This window comes from Talpa occidentalis, unplaced genomic scaffold (genome assembly GCF_014898055.3).
Source record: "Talpa occidentalis isolate TD23 unplaced genomic scaffold, MPIMG_talOcc4v2.1 talOcc4.10, whole genome shotgun sequence".
NCBI lineage: Eukaryota > Metazoa > Chordata > Mammalia > Eulipotyphla > Talpidae > Talpa > Talpa occidentalis.
In genome coordinates this window covers 39,739,467-39,765,553 of record NW_023600993.1, presented here as the reverse complement: position 1 = coordinate 39,765,553, position 26,087 = coordinate 39,739,467, and the positions used below count along the sequence as shown (strand labels likewise).

General features: G+C 36.1%; 1 protein-coding gene across 4 annotated transcripts in view; it reads left to right on the top strand.

Annotated features, from left to right (window-relative positions):
* Positions 1 to 26,087, top strand: part of ERC2 (ELKS/RAB6-interacting/CAST family member 2) — an 847,094-nt gene that overhangs the window by 243,912 nt on the left and 577,095 nt on the right. For all 4 annotated transcript variants that reach the window (XM_054694730.1, XM_037501575.2, XM_054694735.1 and 1 more), the window contains exons 5-6: positions 7,603 to 7,758; positions 18,615 to 18,782. In XM_054694730.1, the coding sequence (XP_054550705.1) occupies positions 7,603 to 7,758; positions 18,615 to 18,782 (324 nt within the window). The remainder of the gene's footprint in view (positions 1 to 7,602; positions 7,759 to 18,614; positions 18,783 to 26,087) is intronic.

The window sequence follows — 26,087 nt, the reverse complement described above, 5'->3', positions numbered from 1 at the left end:
GTTGTAATCTGCAGTCTCAGAAAAGGAGAGACAAAAACTCTGAACAGAAGTGGCTCTATATTTATATCGATCCCCTAAAAGCACTGTGACTGGCCTTGATGGGGTCATGAGTTTACCCTTAGATCTATCAGTGCATTCAGAGGACCCATGATACTTGGTACAGGGCAGGGTCACACATGAAGACCACTTTGGAGATAGTTCCCCAAAGTGAAAGAAGCTGAGCAGGCAGATAAAACTAATAGATGTATGCTACAGCTACGACTGGGAAGGAAGGTCATCTTTTTAGGGTAGATTAAAAATAGAAGTTCTGTCTCCTACTTTTGTACTTAAGAAAACTAGGGAATGCGGCAGGACTTACTACACTGTTGTTGACCTATGATAATGATGACAATGCTTCCCTTTCCTGGGAAAGGTGCCATGATGTGTTCTTTGCATACATTATATAATTACATTAATTTTTAAATTAAAAACTGTAAAAACTGCACCGTAATTTTATGAATGTGTTTTAGCATAGTCTTACTTCAGAGAGATTCAATATCTTGCCCAACAGTGTAAAAACCTTAAACCAGGATTTGCATCCAGGTTTGTGACTCTAAGGTTCAGCTGAATTGTTATATTTTCAGTTTTTTTTTTTTTGTTAGACTTGATTCCATTAACAACAACAGGCTTGCACACAAAGACCAAAACTTCAAAGGTGACATTGTCCAACAAAACCACTAGAAACAGGACCTGCCTGGTAGTGTAAGGGTTAAGATGCAACCTGTGAAGCTATCTGCAGCCACTGCAGCACCAGTTCGATTCCCAGCCTGGTTGCAGCCCACATGGCGCAGCAGACCTCTCCTGACTCACCCACTGTTCCCCTCAGCAGTGTACTTCGCTCGATTTGCCTGTTCTGTTTCCCACTCTGTCTCTGGTGAATCCTCTCACCCCCCCACACCGCTGGCCTGTACCCCAGCTTTTGTATGCATAAATAAATAAATCTTAAAAAAAAAAAAACACTAGAAACACATGTTCTATCCGTGGGTCATTAGTAATGTGCTCAAGGACAGGATGACAGGAAGGATACACATTTCCAGGATATGGGCTTCATGAAGAATGAGTCAAAGGTAGGCAAATTACATCATGAAAACAAACATCAAAACACCCTAATTGCTTTTAATTGGGCCTAGTCCAACCTGATTCTGTGCTTGTACATTTTGCTATAAATAATTAGATACCATCTGAACAAACACAAAAAAAACACCACCACCACCAAGGAACAGCATGTCCCTTGTCATTTTCCATTCTAGGTCATCATGGTTCTATAGTTTGATGAGACCCAAGAAGATGAGTTTTTATTTTTGCTCCTAACACGTACTAGTCCCAAGTTGACTTCTTTCTGGAGTGTTTTACTTGGGCTCACATAACCGTGGTTAATCCCACACAGTAAATCCTTCCAAAGGGAGGGCGTTACTCAGCCTAAGACCAAGGGCTGCTCAGTTATGTTTGCAATGACAACTAGTTGATTTTTAAAAGTTAAGCCTTCAGGAACCTCTGTGGTATCCAGTAATAATAGTCTAGAATTTTATTCTAAATAAAGTGTAATATAATTATGTAGGGATGTTTCCTGAACATTAAATCACGTCTTCTTTAAACCAAATTGGCCCTAAGTTTGTTGATCAATGTCCATAGACCGATATGTGCTCACAATGCATTCCATGCTCTGTAAAAACTGCTTGTATTTTCTTTCTTGGCCTGATATTAAAATGAAACCAGTAATTCTTACTGTATTCAAAAGGAAAGCACATTGTGACACTCAGCAATAACATAATTATTACTTTTTGTGACTAAATGATATTGCTTTTTTGATGTTCCTCCCACTCACCATTTCAATGTTCACAGTTCCTAGAGAGGAATTGAAATCTGTTTCTTGCTGTTTAAGGGGAACATAATGTTTGACAAACACAAAAAGTGTAATGATGACATTCTGACTGGCAAAGATGTTCCAGAAAGTTTACTCCCAGGTTTGCTTAAACTTAAGCCAAGTTGGACAGCTTTTGAGAGTAGGCCCATGTTTTTCTAAATGCACTTGACCAGTAGTTCTGCTCTCTTCTGCATTGGCCATTTTTGTCCTTTTTTATACACTGACACTTGCAGTCACTTAGAACACCCAAGTCAGCTGAGGACCTTGTGCAAATGCAAATTCAGATTTAGTAATTCTGGGCTGGGATCTGAAATTCTGTATTTGTGAAGAACTCTCAGATGCTGTTGCTGCTACTTGCCTGCAGACCACATATTAAATAACAAGGATCTAGACTATACTTCCAAGTAGAGAGGGATGAATGCCTATGAATCTTGTTGAGACCTACCTGTTGTCTCACACACCTGGCTAAGTGACATTCCAAAAAAGGTGCTCAACATACCAATATATTTGTTGAATAAATGAATGACTGAATGAATGAAACAATTGTATCTAAGTTTACTATCAACTATAGCAGACATAGTCTAAAAAATTATGGAAACTATTTTAAGAAAATGAAAATAGCATAGAAATAAAGTAAACTTATATTTCAGTTTTCTCACCTGACTTTCATCCTAACTGCTGCCCTCATGCATGAGTGCTTATTTGTGATTGTTTTTAGAATAGGTAGGATTGACCCATTGGGTAAATGGTCACTAGGGTTCAATTTAAGTGGTTTATTAATTAGTTTCCCATCAAATACCTATTTTGCATCTTTTGGATGATAGGTGTAAAATAGTCTTAGAAATAAATCTTTAGGTAATAGTTATAATCTGTAATTTGTGTATAAAAATTTTAAGCATTATTTTATGACCATGTGGAAAGAAATAATTGAAAGAGGGAATTCAGATTTTGGGAATGAAGCAAACACATTTCATCTGCTTTCCCCCATGGAAAGTCAACCACCCCATATTTTAAAGTCCATAGGAAAAATAGAATATGAAAACAGAAGAGTTTCATGTTTGTCCTATCTCAAGACCATTTGAAAAATGTCACTTTACAGATGAGGTGGTGTGTTCCAGAAGCATGGGGAGTTCACATCTATTCTTTCACTGCTCTTGGCTCAGAGCAGCTTCCAGTAAATCATTTTTGAATGACAAAGTGACAAGGTAATCTGTATATTTAAGCCCCAGATTTTTAAAATTGGGATAATCATCGCAATTTTTCCTTGAAGAATCCAAATCATTGTTTTAACTCCACTTTAGTATATAACTCTGAGCTTAACATAAGCATTAGGGTCCATTCTTTTCAAGAATTGACTTCTAGATGAATATCACCCAGGAAAATAAAATTAAATAAATACTTTATCTAGGACTTTTCAGAGATTTTAATGCAGATGTGAACTGGGAATCCCCAATAAGCTTTTATTAAACTCATTTGACCCCACCATCTCCTTTTTGCATAGCATTTTGGTGGATTTTGGGAAGCTATCCTATGTTCCTCATTTCTCTAAGAAAGGCTCATGATTGTCTGCATTGAGAGCTTGCTATTTATGAAACATAATCAAGATGAATATTTGAAAATTAGTACATAAATTATTTTAAAATATCAGTTACAAATAGCATGTAAAGATGATGAGAAAGAAAATTCTTTGGAGAATGCTCTACCTTCTAAAACTTTGCTTTTCAGGATATCACAACTTGAGTTTTTCTGTGGTGGGTCAGTGCTACAAGTGACGGAGCATGTACACTCTGTGACTGTGAAAGGCCACATCTCTACACCTCATTCAGCCACTTTAAGGTTCAGAGGTAGTCTCCTTTCACGGTCCTCCTGAAATGGTTTTAGTCATTGTCTTTGATTTAGAGATCTTTTAAAGAGAAAAAGATAAAATTTCTTCTTCCTGAAATCTTCAGACTGAGGCAGCTGAGAGGCTATGAACATGACAACTATTTCATCTGCCTTTAATTGTCATGCTTATATTTCTTCATTCCTTTCTTTCATTCAGCAATCTTCCTGGGCAGGATCAGTAGACCACATAACTTACCTGTGTCTATTTTGAATCTGTTCTCTCCAGATCCTAATATATTCCCATCTACTTTTTTTCCCCCATGCTCATGATTTCAGGTATGAGCATAGACAATGTTGCCCTTAAAACTGACTTCTTATATACGAACAGATGTATGAATAGTGAGAAAAAAGACTCTATTAAAATGACTTCCACAGTGCATAAACCTTTTCTTTTCTTTTCTTTTTTTCATTTATTTATTTGGCATAACTCTAGATAAAGAAAAAGAGACATTTAGAAAAAAAAGAAATGTGTTTGTTAATATGAGAAAATTAGTGAAAGTTAAAAATATTGTTTTCAAATTATGTGTCATCATGTTGTGAAATTTCAATTCAGATGTACATGGGTAAAGAGGATTTTCTTGCTTTCAGAAGCTATCTCACCTTACTTTTGCTCTTTCTTTAGCAATATGTGCTAAAGAAATCATGTGATTTTTTTTTTGAAGTCCAGTGAAAAACTCCTAACCCATTTAGAATGTGACAGATATGGTCATTGCTAAACCCTCAGGAGCTGATTGAGAGAAAGCTGAGGGTTTTTTTCTCCATTTATCTACATGATGGAGATCTGAAATTCTACCAGGTGTTGTCAGAAAATTAAGGTGTAAGATGTGAGATTTGTAAAGTATACTGTGGCATACACACACCCATATATAAACACATGTATTACATATGTACATGTATGTATATATGTGTATACACACATACATATATACATATAAATTCAAATATGGTCATTTTCGTCTTGGGTCTGATATACCAGAAGGTTTTACAACAGAAAAGCAGGGATGTTGTCCTCCTGTCACATTTAATTTACAGCTAAATTCTGGTAAAAGTTGTACTTAGATAATTGTAAAGCACAATGACCAACTTGTATCTAAATATTGGGGGGGAAATCTGCATCCTATTGATTGGAGTTTTAATTGATATATGTCTTTTTATATGTTTCTAAGTAATTATGTCACCTTAAGGCTTTCGTGAGGTAAATGAAAATGTTACTGGTGGGTAAATTTGGGTGATGTGATGTGGACAATCATTATTACTTATAGAGCTTTTCAAGTTTCTATAATGAGCATGTTTAAATTTTATGGTCAGAAAAAATGTTGATTTAAAATGAATAATTTATTTAGGAAGGCTCTTATAAACTTTTAGAAGTTCATTTTCTATAGCCTTTTTGTTATTGCTGTTCTTTTTATCTGTAGAGTTCTAATAGTTTGAGAGTCAAATAAGTTACTAAGTATAACACTCTACATTGATCAACTTAGGTTGCTATAATAAAATACCATGTATTGGGTGACTTAAATAGCAAGGTTTTATTTTTTTGGAGTTTTGGGAACTGGAAGTCTGAGATCAGTGTGCCAGCATGGTATGATTCTATTGAAAGCTTTCCTCCTGGCTGACTAATAATTGGTTCTTTCTGTGTTCTCCCATGGCAGACAGAGAGAGAAAACAAACTCTCTGGTGTTTTTTCTTTCTTTCTTTTTATTGAGGCAACATTGTAGCATGGTATATGATTTAGGGGTATAGATTCTCATCTCTTAAGAGATGAGATGTTACCACACCACACCCACAGCAAAGCACCCATAATCCTTCACCGTAGTCCATTGGGGCCTCCTCCCCATTTTGCTTCTTGACCCCCTCATTCTCCTCTGGTAGCCTCAATTCTGAAGTTATATTTCTAGGATTTATTGTTAGTTTTGACTGTTTCACTGTTTTGTCTATCCTAACCTGATAAGAAAATGGATAGAAGGGCTAAATAGACATTTGTCCAAATAAGACATACAGATGGCAACAGACACAGGAAAAAATGGTCATCATCACTTATCATCAGGGAAATGCAAATCAAAAACCACAATGAGATATCATCTCATACCTGTGAGAATGGCCCATAACTAAAAGACCAAAAACAACAAGTGTTGGCAAGGGTGTTGAGAGAAAGGAACCTTTGTATACTTTTGGTGGGAATGTAGACTGATCCAGGCCCTATGAAAACAGTGTGGAGGTTTTCCAATACATTAAAAATAGATCTACCATTGGATCTAGCAAATTGACTTTTAAGTATCTACCTAAAGAATGTAAAAACACTAATCCAAAGGGATATATGTTCCTATGTTCATTGCCAGGCTATTTTTAATAGCCAAGTTAAAGAAACAATTTTGTTTCTATATGAGGGCACTAATCCCACCATGAAAGCCCCATCCTCATGACTCCATCTTATTCTGATTACCACCCAGAGGCCTCATCTCCAAATATCATCACATTAACGGGGGGGGGGGGGGGGGTTAATTCAGCATATAAATTTCGGTGGCAAAAAAACATCAGTCGATAATACTCCCCTCGCTTAAGCTGGCAGTATACAAGATGCATGGATATTTCATTTAAAATAGAAAAAGGCTTGCAGGCTCTGCATGAAAATACTGATGATTGCTATCTCTTGGTGGTAAGGCTAGAGGGCATTTTCTCCATTTTTCTATGATTTTAAAGGGTATTATATAACTGGAGAAAATTCAGTAAGCATTATTTTTAAAGGAAAATGAAATACTAAAGAATGCCATATTCCTTAATAATCCTGCAAATTTCAGATTTTTAAAAATTTATTCTTTTTGCTTTATTTTCTTTCTGAGAACAAGTGTCTTCGCACGTGGAATACCCAGATATTGGAATATAGTAAGAGCACAAGTCACAGTTGTTGAACCTCCTCATTTTCCTCCTTTTAATAATAATCACAAAGTTAATGAATCTTGTGTGTTGAATTTGTCATTTTGTTTTTCTTTTTAATATTCTCTCTGTTTTTTTTTCTCATTTTGTCCCACATTTGAGTGTAATATTTCTATTTTTTTTTGACTCTGTAAATCAATAGATTAGAAATGCCCTGCAAGTTAGTAATGTTTTTTATCACACAGGGAGTTGACTGCTTGCCAAATAAATCATGACAAGATGATATATTATTTCCAGTTGCTATAAATTTTCAACATTCAGTATGTCAGTCATACTAAGTCAAGATTCAGTATTTAGTTTTACTTATGCCTGTATTTTACATGAGAATCCTTACCCCCATTAGTAGATTTTAATTTCCTTCTCTCCCCGAGTCAAATTCCAAGCATGCCTTATAAAACCAGTCACAGAATATACACATGAACAAACCGCTTTTGTGTTTACAGTAGACTCAAAAGTATATCCTGGTAAACTGTATCTGAAATGATGAATTTTTCTACTTAAATGATTTTTTTAATCTTAAATTTGATTTTTTAAATTACATTTTTTGGTCCCTGTTATCACTGTTGCTTTGGTAGTTTGATTCCCAGATATTAGATAAACATCCAGGTAACTCTCTGTATTGAAATGATATGTGGTCTTATTGTGAGCTTAAAAATTACACTTGATCTTAGCCAAAAGGCCGAGAAGCAATGTGAGCTTAAAAATTAACCTGACAAGTTATCCTCAGAACCGAAAAAAATAAATTGTTCTGCATTCAGGTCTACATCTCACTATAAAGTATTTCTACCAAAACTGCTTTTTGAAATTCTGTGTTGATGATAATGAAAAGCAATTTTCATTCTTTTCTTTCTTTCTTTTTCTTTTTTTTTTTTTTTTACCACCAGGACACAAAAATCGCTTCATTGGAGCGAAACATAAGGGATCTTGAGGATGAGATCCAGATGTTAAAAGCCAATGGTGTGCTGAACACTGAGGACCGCGAAGAAGAAATCAAACAAATAGAGGTTTACAAAAGTCACTCCAAGTTCATGAAGACCAAGGTATGGCTCAGAGTTGTAAACTTTTATGCTTAGTGTGACTACGAAGTTATAGTTTACATACATACTTTCCCCAAATACATAATCTGCTTTATGTGATATCATGAAATACATGGGCAATAAAGAATGTGGATTTTTAATTCAGAAACATAGATTCCAAATAGAATCTATCATGGAATTTCTACTTACTGTGGGGAATCAGGATTTTCCAGTGAGTTCCTTTGGTGTCATTCTGTCTTGTAATTGATGTTATATAGTCAGTAGTTCTTTTCCAAATATTATAAGATTTCTGAAGCTTTCTTTTGTAAGTTTCTGTTATTATCAAATTTTTGGTCCATCCCTAGAAGGTGATTATCTCAAAATGTTGATTATAGAAACCAGTTTAACTGTTTTCAATAATGTTAAGACCTTTTGGGTTTAACATATTTAAGATAGCACTGATTTTGAGTCTCAATGCTGTTCTTTGCTCAAATTAGTCAATCTCAGTATATTCATTCATGAAATAGGGATTAAAAAAAGTACTCACCATTGGGTATGCCTTTGATGATTATAAGAGATTATGCATTAAAAACAATTAGTTTCTTCATCCATGAAATGGGGATAAAAAAAAAAGAAAATACTCCATTACTGGGTTGCTTTGACGAGTCTAAGAGATTAAATTTTAATGCATACATTAAAAGCACTTAATCCCTTGTCTGATCCCTAGAAAGCATACAATAAATGACACACTTGTTGATGGTACTATTGTTATTATTGTGATTTGCTACTATGGAACATCTATAAAGTGTAATTATAGTAATCCGTACCATTAATTTGCGTAACTGTTGCCAGTTTTAAAGAGCTTGGCTTGTATTTTTCAAAATCAAACTTTGGGGCTGTAAGTGGATCAAGCACCTAAATGTCTCTTATTTTGTCTCTGTGTGCTTATTGGATTCATAGTAACCCCAAAATAGGTTTTTGAGACTAAGATGGTTTTATTTGTTCCTCTATTAAATCATTTCTCTTCTAAAAACAATAACTATACCAATTAAAAATTTTTTTCCTGCTACTTGCTCTTAAACTTCCCTGTTCTAGGTTTTGTTCTTGTTTGTTGCTTTATAAGATGCAGCTGAGTTAAAAGTATTGCAGACTTCTGTGAGAAAGCAGTGGGAGAGAAGAGAAACAAATGTTTAGATGATGGTTATGATTTTTATCAGTTGTGAAATACATGCATACTCACTGAAGAGAATTTGCAAATTATAGTGAGGAAATAATAATATCTAGCATCTGTTTTGCCACGTATGTATGTGTGTGTGTGCATATGTGTGTTTCTCTGGGGAAAAAAACAGAAACTGTGCTTACTTCTGCCAACTTTCCATCTGTAAGTAGACATTGGGATTATGACTAAAATTTTGGATCAAGGAGTGGAGATACAAGAAGGAGAATGTCCACTGAATTTGTAATCTCTTGCTCTCAGGGACTGCTACAAAATGAGGAAAAGATTCCCTTGCTAAGTCCTCCCTTCTGGTGTCTGTTTTGTAGTTTGTCTCCTTCAGAGAGCTGAGCTGAGGTGCAGGAGGCACAGGGGTAGGGTGGCCTGCAGACCGTGACCAAATCACCCTGGGAATAAAGGCCAGAGACACAGATATGAATGAACTCATGAAGTTGGGGGAAAATGATTATTTTGGCCTAAACTTTTCCTCCTCACCCTGTCATTCAACAGTGGGGGAGATAGTTTAAGCCACTTGTACAATTGAAACTGCAGTGACTTTGTGAATTGCCCCTCACATGGACTCTGTCCAGGTCAATAAAACATTTATATGGTCTTCAGCAAGCAAGTTAGGACCTTTATTAGCTTATGGTTGTCTGAAAGAACATCAGTCCTTGAGTTTTAACTTTTGTAGCCTGGTTGCTTTCTTTCTTTTTTTTAATTATTTTTTTATTGAGGTAACATTGTTTTACAACACTATGTATGTTTTAGAGGTATAGGCTGATACCTTTTCAAATATATGACCCCATCATGCTCCCACTGAAGCACCAATGTTTCCCCACTGTAGTCTTTTGGACCTTTCCACTGTTTTGTTTCCCAACTTCCCCATCCTCCTCTGGTAGCCTCAATTCTATAGTCAGATTGTTAGGATTTATTTTGATTTGTGTATGACCCTTTGTTTTGTTTCTCAATATTTCATATATGAGTGAGACCATCTGACTTATTTCACTTAGTATAATCCCCTCCAGTTCTACCCATGTTGTGACAGACAGCAAGTTTTCAGTTTTCTTTTCATTTTTTATAGTTGAGTACTATTCTTTTGTGTGTTTACCACTTCTTTTTTTTTAATTAAAGATTTATTTTTTTTTATTTATACAAGAGCAGGGGTATAGGCCAGATGTGTGGGAGGGTGAGAGGATTCGCTAGAGACAGAGAGGGGAGCAGAACAGGCAGACTGACGAAATACACTGCTGAGGGGAGCAGCAGGCGAGACAGGAGAGGTCTGGCTGGACATGTGGGTTGCTCCGAGGCCAGCGGGGATGGAACTGACACTCTAGAGGCTGCGGACAGCTTCACAGTGCTGCGCTCAACCCCCTGAGCCACCAGGGAGGCCCTCTTTTGTGTGTTTACCTCTTCTTTATCCACTCTTCTGTCATTTGGCACTTGGGTTGTTTCCATAAGTTGGTTATTTTAAATGTGCTATAATGAGACTAGGAGTACATATATCCTTTCAAATTAATGTTTTTGCATTCTTTGGGTAGATACCTAGGAGTTGAATTGCTAGATCATCTGATAGGTCTATTATCCATATTTTGAGAAACTTCCATACTGTTTTCCATAGAAGCTACACTAATTTACATTTCTACCAAACAGTGTAAGAGGCTTCCTTTTTCTCTACAACCTTGCCAGCACTTGTCATTTCTGTTCTCTTTGATATAGGCCATTCTCACAGGGATGGAATGGTATCGCATTGTAGTTTTGAATTACATTTCTCTGATAAGAAGTGATGATGAGCATTTTTTTTCATGTGCCTGTTGGCCATCTGTATGTCTTCTTTGGGGAAGTGTCTGTCCAGATCTTCTGCCCATTTTTTGAAGGGGTTATTTACTTGTTGAGTTGTTTGAGTCCTTTGAGGATCTTAGAGATTAGCCTTTTATTCAGATGTATGATTGAGAATATTTCTCCCATTCAGTAAGGTGTGTTTTTGTTTTAATGATAGTTTCTTTGCTTTAAAAGGAGCCTTTTAGTGTGAGGTAGTCCCATTTCTTTATTTTTACTTTTATTTCCTTTGCCAAACACATTACTGAAGCCAACATTGTGGGTGTTATACCTATGTTTTCTTCTATGTATTTTATGGTTTGAGGTCTAATATCCAAGTGTTTAATATATTTCAATTTCATTTTTTTTTTGGTGTAGGGTCATGGTCTAGTTTCATTATTTTGCATGTATCTGTCTAGTTTTGGCAACAGCATTTGTTGAAGGCACTTTCCTTTCCATTGTGTCCTCTTGACATTTCTGTTGTAAATTAACTGTCCATATAAATGTTTTATTTTCCTTCTTCTAGGCCCTGAATTCTGTTCCATTGATGTGTGTGTTTATATTTCTAATACCATACACTGTGATTGCTATAGCCTTATAGTCTAGTTTGAATCTGGGAGTGGAATACTATTCTGCTTTTTTTTTTTTTTCAGGTGTAGTTTGACTATTTGGAATCTTTAAGGGTTCATACAAAATTTAGTAATGTTTGCCATATTTTAACAACTGGCTCCTTTTAATTATGTGTTTCAAAACTGGTCAGATAAGAAGTGTATTTGAAGAGAATAATGGAGTAAGGTGAAAAGAACACAAGCTTAAGACTAAAGAAGACTGGTGATTCTCAAGCTTGTGTCTGCTAACCGCTAGCCTGGGGTATTACTTCAGCCACTCAACCACACTTTCTTCTTCCATAAAATGGGGCACTACCACCAACTTTAGAGTGTGACTCAATGGGTTAAATAAAATAATGTAGTTAAAGTACCATCTCAAGAAAGTAGCTAATGATTATAAACATTACTATTGAAGAAGTATAACCAACTATGGTACTATTATGTCTAATGTTATATTTAATGTGACCAATGGAGAAAAATGTATTTCTAAGCAGTCAAAATAAAAATGAATTCCTAGAATGGAATTCAGATATTCCTTATAGAGTGATAAATATTAACTATAAAGTGCTACTAATAATTAATATTTTGATGTTTTCTTCATTGAAAGAATGTTCTTATTGGATTGAATCATAGCATTTATTGCCCAAGTTTCATGAAATTACTTTAATTACTTATTTTTCTTTCTTCTTCTTTGATGGGGGAACTTGATTCCTTATTTTAGTCCAGGACTATTTGAGCAGGTCTAGTAAGACAGCTATTGCTAAGAATCTAGTACTGAGCGCTTGTGTTGTGAGCTCTGTGGGATCCCTTAGACCGTGTGAACTGATTCCAGTTTGGTCAATCATTTATCATGGAACTTGTTAAATTTTAGAGACCTGAATTTGTATCTTCTAAAATTGGATCACTAGCATAGTTCACTTTGGCCCATTCGCATAACTTTTTTGTAAAGTTTATGTGAGTGTGTTACTTGTCGGAATCCTCACATATATCTGGAGAGTTAATTTTTGCAATCTTTGATTACACACATTGAAAGAACAATTGTTCATTGAAGTCTCTTGAACTCCATTTATGCAGAGTTGTATAGATTTATGCAGAGTTGTATAAATAACCTTGTCATTGTTTTGAGCTGTCTCCCCAAGCTTATTAAGCTTTGTTTTTAGTACATGGCACTAAGCTAGCTATTAGAGGACATTAAAAGTGTGTATGTTCCATGTATTTCCCACTCCACCAGACTGGACACTTAGTTGGCAAAGTAATAAATCTACTCAAAAAAACTACTCTGAAGATTTGGTTGGAGGAGAGATCGCTTCTGCTGGAGTAATGCAAATTGTTTAGGTTTATAATTACTGTTTTTTATTGAAATAATCAGGTTGGCAAAACAGCACTAACAAGTTGAGTGGAGAATGCAAACTTAACCTGATGTCTGAGCAAACCTACAAGGATGAGTAAAAATATCATCCAACCTTCAATACACAGATAAGGAAGTAGGAAAAACTGAAATTTATACAAAATTGTTTTCCAAAAAAAGAAAAGTTAGATATAAATTGTAAAAACCTTAGAGGCCCTGAAATTTACTTGGGAAATGGAAAAATAACTGTTAAACTCAATGGGTTTACTGAGACAGGGACAGAAATGGAAGTCAGGGTGACTTTGGATCTCAACTAGTAGAAAATGCTAGACTTGAGACTGGTGCAGGTGACTTTCAAAACTATTGTTTTAACACTTGATAAAGACTCAAAGAGTCATGATAGGAGGACATTTTATAAATTCTTATGAAATGCTGCATAAGAAGGGGAGTCATACTTTTTGGAAACCAGATCTAAAAGTGCAACTAAATATTGTTTCTTCTTATTGTTTTTAATGAATATTTGGAGACTTTTTTAAATGCCCCAGAATCCTTCTCTTTTACCAGAGCACCATCCAAATGGTAACGCCTTACAAAGGGTCTAGCTTTGAGGTGTTCTTGATCTGAGTATTTCTTTAACAGATATCTAAAATGTGTTCGGTGTGATTACTTGAATGTTTACTATTTTTAAATAAAAAATAGGATTAAAAAATTCAACATAATCATGAAAAACTGTCCCCCAATTTTTCATATACTCTTGTTCTCATTGTAATTTTGAAATAGTTTAGCTGAGAATTACTTTTAAGACCCGTTTGTGATAAAATTGACTCATCTTTTGATTCTTCTCCATGATCTCAAATCAGTCTCAATCTCAATATGTAATAATTTACTCCAAATAGCTTATAAAGGCAAATAATAATAATTTTTATATACTCTTATCTTTAGATAAGAAGTATCTTGAAATAGATAATTCTAAATGTTTCAGTAAAAATTTGACATAGAAACCATGTAGCAATGTTGTGGTATGAAAAGGGAGTGCTGTTTGTATTAATTATCTACAAGAATAAAACATGAAGGTTGGAAGGAAAGGAAGTTTTTTAAATAGCCATGTGAAAGGACATGAATGTCCATTCTGATGCTGAGCAGATGGCTGCAACTGGTAGGGCCTCTTGAAAGCATTGTGATTAAATTAAGTAGCAGTGAACATCTAAATTGCTTTTTATAAATATGATGTCATAGAAAAACCATGACATAACATTTTTGGAAAGGTGGAAGGTGAATTGCAAAAAATGTAAAAGCATAGTTCAGAATCTCAGCTTGTGTGAAGGCAGGGATTCCATTCAGTGGTTGGCTAGGGTAGAAATGCCTGCATCTTGCAAGCCCTTTGGCACATGCATGCTGTACCTAAAAACTAAGGCTCTGGGAAACTTCCTGAGCCCTGCAACTCTCCTGTTTGAAACTCCCACTCTGGAGGCTTAGAGGAATCAGACTGTGAAAACAGAATCTAAGAGGCACTTACAAAGTTTGTTTTACCTTCAACAGTTCTGTTAAGCCTTTAAAAATGGAATTTTCCTTATAAATAGTTGTTTTTCTGGTAGGTAAAGGATGATGGCTGTCCCTGTTATGTATAGGACTTTGTTCCTAGTCAGAGATATTTTTCACCTACAGAGCCCAGTACTTCTATTATCAGTTACTCCCTCTGTTTTCAGAGTTTGCCAAAGACACCACTCTGCTTTCTTAGATCTAGTCCTTTATTCTGAGTTTGTAACATATTTTCTTATTAACCTCTGACGGATTACAAACCCCATAACCTAAACTGCATGATAATAAGCCAATCACTTTCTAGACATGAAGGCTGTATCTAAAGTGAAAAAGAAGCTGTTTTCCTTGGCAGAATAGTTTTTTTGGGGTGTTGGTTGTGTCACAGACGTAAGTGATGGAAGAACTTTCAGACGAGATGAAGTGTGCCTGATGGCCACATGGACTTCATATAAAGCATGTGATGTAATTCTGATTGGCTTTTCTCCTTGCCATCGTGGAGACAGACCTTCCCTGGACTCAGTGCTCATGTATAGCCGATTGCATCACTTTCCATTTTTATTGAGTTTATGGTTATAAAAGAAGCAAAAGACATATTTTTATGGATTAATATGATTTTTACCCTGTAATAATATTCCCCTTAGAAAAACTTTTGTCTGTTATTGTCTGTATAAAATATTTATGTGAAATTTATCTCATGGTAGTGATAGTCTAAAAGCTATTTAAAGCAATTGCCTATTTAATATTTATAGACTGAAATTATTTTATCATTATCAGTCTATTTTTATTGAATGAAGTGGGTGTATGTAGAACCTATGTGTCCTTTACTGTTAAATACCATTCCATTGATCAAGTTAATTTCATTCAAATTCCTCTTTCAATACACTAGATTTCTACCCTGGCATTTTTAGAAGTTAGTTCAAATCAGTTTTTTACTGTAATCATCATGTTTGCTTAGGCATGTGGAGTTGTGCTTTTTTTTTCAGCTTTATTTTCAGAAGAATCAGTTTCATATGTGGAATCTCCTATATCCTGGACTGTCAGCTATAACTGCATACGCTTTTGGATCTTACCCCCTGAGAAGAGTGCTGATCTTGTTGATCACAACAGATTTAAATTTCTTTTTATATTTTTGGTGATCCTAATTCAGATTTCCCCCTTTTTTTATTTATACTTTAATTTTGGGGGTGGATGGGTGACATCTTTTGTTGCAGGTAAAAATGGTCTTGCCTCACATCATTAAATTATAAAGACATATTTCATGGATTACATATCCTGAGCAGTGCCACCACTTGCTCACACAGACCCAGAACATGTTGACAATCACTCACAATTTTTTTCTCAGTGAACCTCTAAGCATACTTCTCTCCAAGACTACCTTCTGTCCAGCCACTACCAAAACATTAGATTTGGCAAGTAAGATGAGACCTATTTATCCCCTGATTCATTCAGACATCTCCCTGAAAATGGGATTTCCTCCATATCAAACCTTTTTAGTAAATTGTGCACCCTGAACACTCTGGATATAGAAGTATCATATCTCTGTAAGTACCCCACTCTGTTCATGAGCTTTTCCCACTCTGCTCAGCAGTTATTGTCAGTAGCACAGTTTTTGTTTATGCCTATTTTAGTGGCTGAAAACAATAGATAATGCTGAATGAAAAATATTTTAAAAACACATCTTGAAATGTATTTATGAACTATCAAGTTAGAATCTCAAGAGTCAAAACTCAGCCAGCAGGAAGCTGGGATTACAAGTAGTGCACTGGTTGTATCTTATTGTTTGCATTTGCTAGACAGGTGAACTTGAGCTTTGATTTTCACAGTCACAAGGGCATTGGAGAAAAGAGACAGAAGCCTGGATCTGTTTATGATGAAAAGTAAAATAGGAAGCTTACTACCACTATCACATAAAGCTAGGGTCTCAGACAGCTACAGTTTTAGTGCAATGCTGAACTAAAAATAACCTTCCTATTCTTCTTTCCTCCCACTTAGACTGGAGAGCTCAGGGAAAGTGATCTATTTTAACCCCTTAAGTCAAGTGACAGGTGAAAAAACTAGCTTTCAGAATTCATAACCATAGCTGGCTAGTACATGGATATGCAGTATAATATGATCCAAAAACTTCAAGTACAGATGAAGTTTAGAGCAGTCCTTGGTTGGTACTACCCCAGGTTTTGGCAGAGGCAAATGCTCTGAAGGACTACATGTTCAATTTAGGACTCAAAGTATTTCTACAGATAAAGTTCAAGAAAAACATGAGCATGTAATTTTTTTTTTTTAAATCACAGTCTGCAAGGAAACAAATCATTTAAGGAGATGGATTTGGAAAGAACAAATAGTAGAACCAGAAGGCAAGGACATCAGAAGTTGGAATTTTTTAAAATTAATTTATTTATTTATGCAAGCACTGGGTACAGTCAGAGGTGCGGGAGAGTGAGAGAATTCACCAGAGCGGGGAACAGAACAGGCAGACTGACGAAATACACTGCTGAGGGGAGCACGGGCGAGGCAGGAGAGGTCTGCGCACCATGTGGGACCCTCACTGGCGGCTGGGGATCAAACCGGCGCTGCAGAGGCTGCGGGCAGCTTTGCAGCCCAGTGCTCAACAGCTGTGCCACCAGGGGAGGCCCAGAAGTTGGAATTTTAATACAACACTATGAAATAATTGTTTAAAATATATTTTTTATAAATAAAAGTAGGCATTGAAAACACACATAAAGGACAAGAAACTATGCAATTACCAAACATATTTAAAGAGAACTAAATAAAATGTCTGGATCTTGGAAAATACAAAAATGGAAAATTTGTAAGCTCAATGACTAGTTTTAATTACAGGGTAGTCATAGCAGAAGAGAGATTTAATAAATTAGAAAACAGAGCAGAAGAAATTAAATAAAAGATGAAAGGATGGAATGCATGAAAGACAACTTAATATGTATATAAAATGAAGAATAAGAAGATCTAATATAAGTATAATTAGAGCTCCAGAAGGAGAGATGGACTAGGGATATTTACTATTCAGAAGCCATATTTGAAAAGATTTTGAAAGGTGAGATTTTTCCAAACTTTATGACAAGTACCAGTCCAAAAGTCCTGGAAACTCAGTCTACCAAATAGGATAAATAAAAAGAGATCTGTCCATTTGCATAAAAATAAAGCCAAAAAATCTCAGAAGGAAAGACACAGTCTTTAAAAAAGAACATTGTTTAAAGAAGATATTTGAATGGTTAATAGTATATGAAAAGATGCTTAATATCATTAGGAATTAGAGAACCCCAAATCAAAACTACAATGATATACCACTTTTATATTCATTGGAATGGCTAAAATTAAGAAGTCATAATTACAAGTGTTGGTGAGAATATAAAGAAATTAGAACTTTCATATTACTGATGTACTGAATAGTGCAGTTATTTGGAAAACAGCTTAGAAGTTCCTCAAAATGCTAAGCATACAGTTACCATGTGGTCTAATGATTATACACCTATGTATATATACACCTATGTATATATGTATATGTGGCATGAAAACATGTCCACATAGACTTGCACATGAATGTTTTTAGCAACATTAATCGTAATGGCCAAAACATGGTAATAATCTAAATGTCCTTCAACTGGAAAATGGACAGATGTATAATCATGTATAACATAATGATGTTCCAGCCAATGAAGGGCCACATATATAATGATCGTCCCTGTATAGGTGTGTAGTAGGCTATACCATCTAGGTTTGTATAAGTACTCACTGAAGTGTTCACACATCTACAAAATCACCTAAAGACTCATTTCTCAGGATATATCATTATCATTAAGTGACACATGACTGTATTCGTACAGTGGAATATTAGTCAGATATGAAAAGGGCTGAAGTACTGATGCATCCTATGATATGGATGGACCTCAAAACATTGTGCTATATGAAGGAAGTCAAGATATATAGTAGATGATTCCATTTGTATGAAAATGCCCATAATTAGTCAAACCATCGAGATAGAAAGTAGGCTTGGGTTAATGATCTTTATTAGCTTCTTCTTGATTATCCTGAAGACCTTGGTGGTTAGACTCTGTGGTTTCACAGAGAGTAGTAGGTTTGGCCAGGAAGCCTTCATAACACTGTGACCCTTGGTAGGGTAAAACGTAGAAGACAGTCTGTTACCTTACCTTTCCTGTCTTTTGTGCTCTCAGTCACCTTTGTGCTCTCAATCACCAAGACCCTAAAACTGTGTGACTTCCAAGGCCTTCTTTTAAAGCAAACCCATAGCACACCTTGTAGGATTAATGATCAATGGCTATCGAAAATGAAGAGAAATGAGGAGTTGTGATATCTGTTTTTTTGCAATTTTGTTATTTTACAGATTGATCAGCTGAAGCAGGAACTTTCAAAGAAGGAGTCAGAACTTCTTGCCTTACAAACAAAGCTTGAAACTCTTAGCAATCAAAATTCAGATTGCAAGCAACACATTGAAGTGCTTAAAGAGTCACTTACAGCCAAAGAACAGAGGGCTGCCATCCTTCAGACCGAGGTAAGGCACTGTTTAAGTATTCTGGGCAGCAAACACTGAACTGATAGAAAATGTCATACCTGGACAGTTTTTTTTTTTAGAAGATTCCTTATTCAAACCCTTGGGACCAGATGTGTTTTGTATATCACATGTTTAGGGAGCTTTACAAAGATCCATTACATGTATTATAGATTGTATAATCCCAGTGGGGCTAAAACATCACCCCATAAGCAAACACATGGGTATTTCTGCAGAGGAAAAAAAACCCTCAAACTAAAGCAGGAGAAAGAAAGACTATGTAAGTAGCCTCTTGTCAGATGATGTTAGATCGTGCTGCCAAAGGAGTTTGCTTTATATAAATATTTTTCATTTTGCAGAGCTTTTTGGGTTCAGGAACCATAAATAAATAATTGAATCTGGGGTGATTTTACTTAATCAAAAATCATTTAAAAAGTCAGAATGTCCTTTTTGTGACTTTACTATGTAACTGTATCTACTGTGTTCTCCTAGTACCCGTGGTTCTAAGGTGTTACTTCCTTCAGAGTAGCCCAATTTTCAAGATTCTGTTACTCATTGAAGAAAGTTGGTATTATGTGAATTTCTTAATGAAAATATTGGTTTGTTATTTCTTATTCATACTTAAAAGGAAAAAAATAATTAATGGTTCTATTCCCTAGCTTTTCCTTATTGGATTATATCTTTGTGATCTCTAAGAAATGCAAAGCACAGGCTAGTTATGTAAATGAACATTCCCAGAAAATAAATTATTGCATGGAGATCATAGCAAAAAGTGAGGTGAGTCTCCCTATTTTTGTGTTGAGGCAGTGTATGTTGTGGATTATTTTAGGGGAAAGCTATCTAATCAAGATACATGTTCTCTTTGTGCAATTTCAGCAATGTAATTGCGTGTGTATAGTTGGGATCTGTGAGGAAGTTTGATATTCCTTAGGCATTTATAGAGCTGTTGAGTAGATCTGCATCCTCAGTCAGGGGGCAGGACAGTGTCTAAAGGAGAAAAGAAACAATTTTGAGGTTAGATAGGTGGGTGGCATGGGCCTGACTCAACCCCTTGGCACTCGACATTGGCCAACAAGCAGTTATTTGGTTACTTCATTCCAAAATGATAATTTTGGTCTTAGTGATGTAGATATTTCACATTAAGGAAAGCTTATTCTCAATTGTATAGTACCATTGTGAGTGTAGAGCATGGATTTTTATTTATTTATTTATTTTTTGCTTTTTTTAAATTTTTTTTATAATAAATTTTATTTTTATATTCCCCATACAATTTCAACCCCCCCATTTTGACCCCAATCCCTCCCCTCCCTCCACCCACCCCCCCAAAAGTGTCTCTGGTTCATAGATTTTTGTTGATTTTGATTTTCACTTTCTTATAGTTATTCATTTTCCTGGTCCCTTATTTAAGTTTTCTAGATTCCTGCTATGAGTGAGACCATCCGGTATTTTTCTTTTTCTTTCTGGCTTATTTCGCTGAGCATGATCCCTTCCAGCGCCATCCATGTTGCTGCAAATTGCATGTGTTTATCTTTTTTGAATGCTGAGTAATATTCCATGGTATATATGTACCACATCTTCTTGATCCAGTCATCTATTTTTGGGCATTTGGGCTGTTTCCAAAGCTTAGCTATTGTAAATAGTGTTGCTATAAACATAGGGGTGCAGGTGTTCTTTGGAATTGATGTTTCTGTGTCCTTTGGGTAAATACCTAGGAGTGGAATTGCTGGATCATATGGAAGCTCTATGTTTAGTAGATCCAGAAATCTCCACACAAGAGCATGGATTTTTTTGAGGCAAAAATGTATACTATGGCCTCTGTGGAAAGGTGGCTTGTATCTCTTTTGAGGAGGCAACAGGAATAGATGTAAGACTGTGCTGCCTAATACTGTAGTCCCTAACTACAGTTGGCTATTCAAATTTCATTTCATTAAAATTCAGTAAAATTTAAAATAGGGCTTTTTAGTCACACTAGCTCTGTTTCAAGTATTTCTTAGTCACATATGGCCAGCATAGCTATCAAATATTTCTACCATTGAGCACTTGTCTAGAATAGGAATTGAAAACTGTGATTTCTGGGACAAGCCCTGCCTTCTGCCTATTTTGTAAATAAAGCTTTATTAGGTAGGACATAGCCATACCCATCCATCTATATGTTCTCTTTGGCTGCTTTCATGCTACAACAGCAGAATTTAATCGTGACAGAGACCATATGATCTACAAAGCTGAAAATATTTATGCTCTGGGCCTTTATAAAATGTCTGCCAACCCACGACATTGTGATTTTGTGGGAAGAGGGTTAAGTGGGAATTGGAATGCCGGTTTTGGGCCTCTTCCTGGCAGTCTTACATATCTGAAGTCAGCTAGATAGTTTGCTGACTCCTGTTCTAGAGCACCATTTTTTTCTTTGTAGTGGTTCATTCACAAAGCAGCTGATTGTACCCCTAGTTAATAGCAGCATTACTAATAAAGATAATGTAATCGTATTGGTGTATATTGGATAGGAGGAAATTTTGGAAGCAAGGTAGTATGCTGAGGTATTATCCAAACAGGTAGTGGGACTTCTTGTTGATTCCTCTCCAGGAGGAAAGAATAGGAAAACTCAACTCAGAAAGGCTTAGTCTATTTTCTCACTATATTTCGCTGATGAGTGCTGTATTCTTTGGCCTCTTTTTCTCTTTTTAATCACTCTCCTGTATTTTACCTCTGTTGAGTTAATGTAGTCCAAATCAGACCTATACATATTTCATGAAAAAGACAGTGGTGACATCATGTGGATAACTTCCGTCCCACCTTTAATAATTAAAGCGACCCACTAAAAGAGATGGTGCTTTGAAGTAGATAAAATTACTATAGGGGGATTCTCCATATGCTGAGAAAGTGAGATGATTTTTCAGTTTTTTGCTTTGAAGTTGGGAGTGTGAGATTAATGATTTTATCAGCTGGAACCATCCAAGGAATTTTCTTTTGCCTTTTTTCTTCTTTTAGAGTCTTTGTAAATGGAAATGGAGAAAGTTACCAAATGATGTTTATCTCTTAGAGCGAACATTTCTGGTTGAAATTAGCTCCAATTGTTGGATCATAGGCAAATGATTTTTGGCAGCAGTATAAAATACATTAAAGTTATTTTCCTGCTTCTTGGAAAAACAGAGGGAAATAATCTCCCCACCTAACTTGCACTGGGCTAGGGGGCAAGTATTCAGTAGATGAGATATGTTATGTTTCATTATATCCTACAATGAAAGACCTGGATTTAAATTCATATGAAAGCTATGGTCCTTTTCCTCGGAGAAGGTTGCGTGTGATAACTCCTCCCAATTTAATTTCTGAACCATTCCTGAAAGCTCTTGCTAAAACAGAATGCTCTAGAATGGGAAGAGTCCTGCTGGTTTCTCTGGAAAATCTATGCCGTCAACCTGCTTTTTGTTACTTTTTAGAATATAGTATAAAGGGCACATGCCACTGACTTAATGGTCCATCTCAAGAAGGAAGACTTTTGTTACCAGGGAATTTGTGTTTGGGAGGTGGCAGGATAAAGGGTGGGACGAGGGGTGGGAGGCAAATTGTCTGGGTTTGTGGCTCTGTGGCTTGGCTCCTAGGTTAGTTTGTTTTAACTTGTACAAATGCCCAGAGCTCTTTGACATGTGTGCAATAAATCAATGTAATAATAATTACACATATACAGAGAAACACCACATAGCTCTTAACATAACATTTTACTTTTTAAAATAGCTTCAAAGGACCCCAAGGCCAAGTTTCTTATTTTGCTTCTTTCCTTGATGCTGCCTATGTACCAGCCTACCCCCATCCACTGTCACATTAATTCCATGGCAGTAGAGATAATAGAGTCTACTTTTTATATAGGGACTTGGTTTTTCTGGATTTAAATGAACAATTACTAACATATCTGGAAATTAGGACAAACAAAAGTCTGTGATTTTGTGCACTAAAGTAAAATGTTGTGTGAAGAACAGAGCACTCAGAAATAGATGTGAGGACATGCCTCTGCCTCCCCATTAAATAACTGATTGAACAAGACTTGAACTTCACTGGGTCACCATGTCTGGCTCTATATAATGGCGGCCATTGTGCCAGTCTGTCGTATCTATGTGCAAAGTGCTTTGACTCTATAAAGGGTTTAAAATATAAATTGTGTTGATTTTCATCATTGTTGTTATTATCATTACCGTTGCATGTCAGGAATATTTGGAGAATCTCTAACTCGCTTCACATCTCATCATCATTCTCTATTCTAATACTTTGAGCCTCCTTTGAATACTTGGTCTCTATGTTTACCAATCTCAGGCTTTTATATTAATATTTCAATTGAGTCAGTCTTTTTTTTATGTCTCAGAATGACAGAGAAATGAGGGTGCTATGAAAGTGCCCCCTATTTTGTTCTATATCTAAATGAAGAGATTTCTTCCTGATTTCTGTCCAGCACACTTTTGCTAGCCCAGCATGATTTCCAAGTTGCCAGTTATGACAATTCTTTTGCATGTTTTCTGGAAGATGTATTACATGACAGTATTCTAAATGCTTGCTTTACTACTCATTTCTGTTACAAACAGACCAGGAAAGAGTTCTACTTCTCTAAGAGTAAACATTTGATAATCTGTTAATTAACAAAGCATATGGCAATTTTGCAGGAAGGGCAACCATGCAGATTTAGTTAGTGACAGCTCCTGAGTAACTGTCCACAATATTTTGCTTTTGTTTTTTAGATGTAGCCCATACAGAAGATAATCTCATCCAATCTATAGACTTACTGCCACTCCTGCCCCCCAATTCAGGTCAGCACATATACTCTCATATTTACACATAACAATGTGTATAATTTCAACAGGGGATCTGTGTGCAGATGCTGTAAAGCACATACAAGACTTGTTAAAGATCTCTGTCCTGCAAAAGATAAACTTGAAAGCTGACCATAGATCTGAGGCAAAGAGCAGGCAAGGTGGAGGGAGAACATTCAAAATTGGAGGGATCCATCACTATGGGTGTCACAGATGTACTTTATATGTCTATGCATGTGTTAATACATGCATTCATACTTTATAAAAAATAAAGGAATGGACATTAGTTTCTTACTATGTTTTCTCTGCTAGAAACTGGTGATTTTTTTAAAATATTTATTTATTTATGCATACAAGAGCTGGGGTACAGGCCAGAGATGCGGGTGGGGGGCGGTGAAAGGATTCACCAGAGACTGAGTGGGGAACAGAACAGGCAGACTGACTGAAATACACTGCTGAGGGGAGCAGTAGGCGAGACAGGAGAGGTCTGCTGTGCCATGTGGGTTTCTCCCTGGCTGGCTGGGGATCAAACTCATGCTGCAGTGGCTGTGGATTGCCCCACAGTGCAGTGCTTAACCCCTTGCGCCACCAGGGAGGCCCGAGACTGGTGATTTTTAAATTTTCTATGGTACACCCTGCACATTATTTATTTTTTTACTTGTTTTTTTATAATTTTTTGTTTTTTATAATTTTTTGATTAAGATAACACTGATTTACAAACACTGCATATGACTGAGAAATATAGGCTCCCATCTCACCTCTTCAGATGTAGGTGACCACAGCACAGCCACCACCAAACACTCATAGTCCTCCACCTTAGTCCATTGTGCCCCTCCCTTTCTTCTCCCTCCCCCTGCCCCCCGGTACATTTTAATGTAAAAAATTCAGTGCATTTTTATTAGCAGTGGTGATGATCATTTCTTCAGGGAGGTTGTGTAAGGTGCTAGTGGAGGAGGAGGTGTTTTGTGAACCCCGGCAGCATTTTTTGCTCTGAGTCATGGATGACTCAGTGTGATAACACAACCAGAAAGTGGTCTTAGGCTGTCAATTTTCAAGATGAATTATAAAAACCAAACTTTTGACAATGAAAATGTTGTTATAGGGAGAAAAGAACTACTTTTACGAGAGCTTGTTTCTTGGTTTATTTGTATGGAGTTGGGCTCTCTGTCCTACTTTTTTGGCGAGGATACAACTCTTGGGCATAAAGGTCGCCATTCAAGAGTTGAATGATTTCTGGCCTCCAGGCCCTGTGGGACTAGATGCCTTCACATGGGGTTTTGCAAACTATTCCAGATACTTAAGGAACAACTCTTTTTTCTGAACCCACACATTTGGAGTAAAGGAGTTTTTAAAAAATGGATGGAAATAATGTTTGCCACTATATAGAAGGTGAATAATATTTGCCACTATATAGAAGGTGGGATTTACAAGAAGTGCTCCTATACTTTTGTAAACAGTAGATTCAGTTTTCCTTTCTACCTCCTGCCGTGGTTGACTGGCAAGCAATAAAGTTGTTTTTAATCACTTCAGTGCAACCTTCAAAGAATAATATTTGAAATATCCTCTTTGAGCTAGGTTTTTGTTTAATGTGCTTCTTTAATCATTGCAATTAAAAGTGAGGTTTTTTTTTTTTTTAAAGTAGCCTCAGACAAAACCAATTTTAAAAATTGTCAAATTACCCTTGTGCCTTATCATGGCACATTATCTCACTTTCAAGTTGCAAGGAATGTTTTTAAAATTAATAAATTGAGGGATTTTGTGAAAAAATACACAAAACACAATGTTGGTATCACTTATATTTTTTTACTGTAATATTGTCATTGGCTCCACATTTTAAAATGTTTTTATTTGACTGGAAAAGGCATCATTTGAAATTTTTATTGATAACACTCTTAACTGCAAGAAAAAGACATAAACCTGCAAAGCCATAACTATCTTGGTGGCCACAATTGGGAGGTCTGCAAAATGGTTTATTACCTAGAAAAAAATGTTGGGAACCACAGTCGTTATAGGGGTCACCACCTCTGCTACATGCATTTTATTCTTTTCCTTTTCCATTTTGAGGGTATGTATGATGGTAGTGCCAAACTATACACTTTCCCTTCACCTAATGTCTGTGGTCTTTGTTTTGATTCTCTCTTTATTAATGATGTGAAAACTTTGGGGTCACATAAAAATAAGCCAGGGGCAGACTTTGTGGGTCCCCGGATGCTAAAAATGTCCTTGTATCTAGCTAGTGGAGACATTCCTTAAGGGGGTCATATGTTACTTTGTGAGATTTTTAGCTGTTTGACCGATTTTAGATATCTGGGTGAACTTTGCCAGGCAGCCTCATGCTCTTACATTCTTAAGGTAAAACAAAAAACTTGTGGGGAGGAATAAAAACCTGCCACAGTTCATGGCAATTTCTGGCCTATTCAAGGATGAGGCAGGGAGCTACAGGCATTGTTTTGTTCCATAGGTCAAGAGTCTAGTACCTTTGTTGTGATTGTTGTCCAGGCTTTCAGAGAAGCCT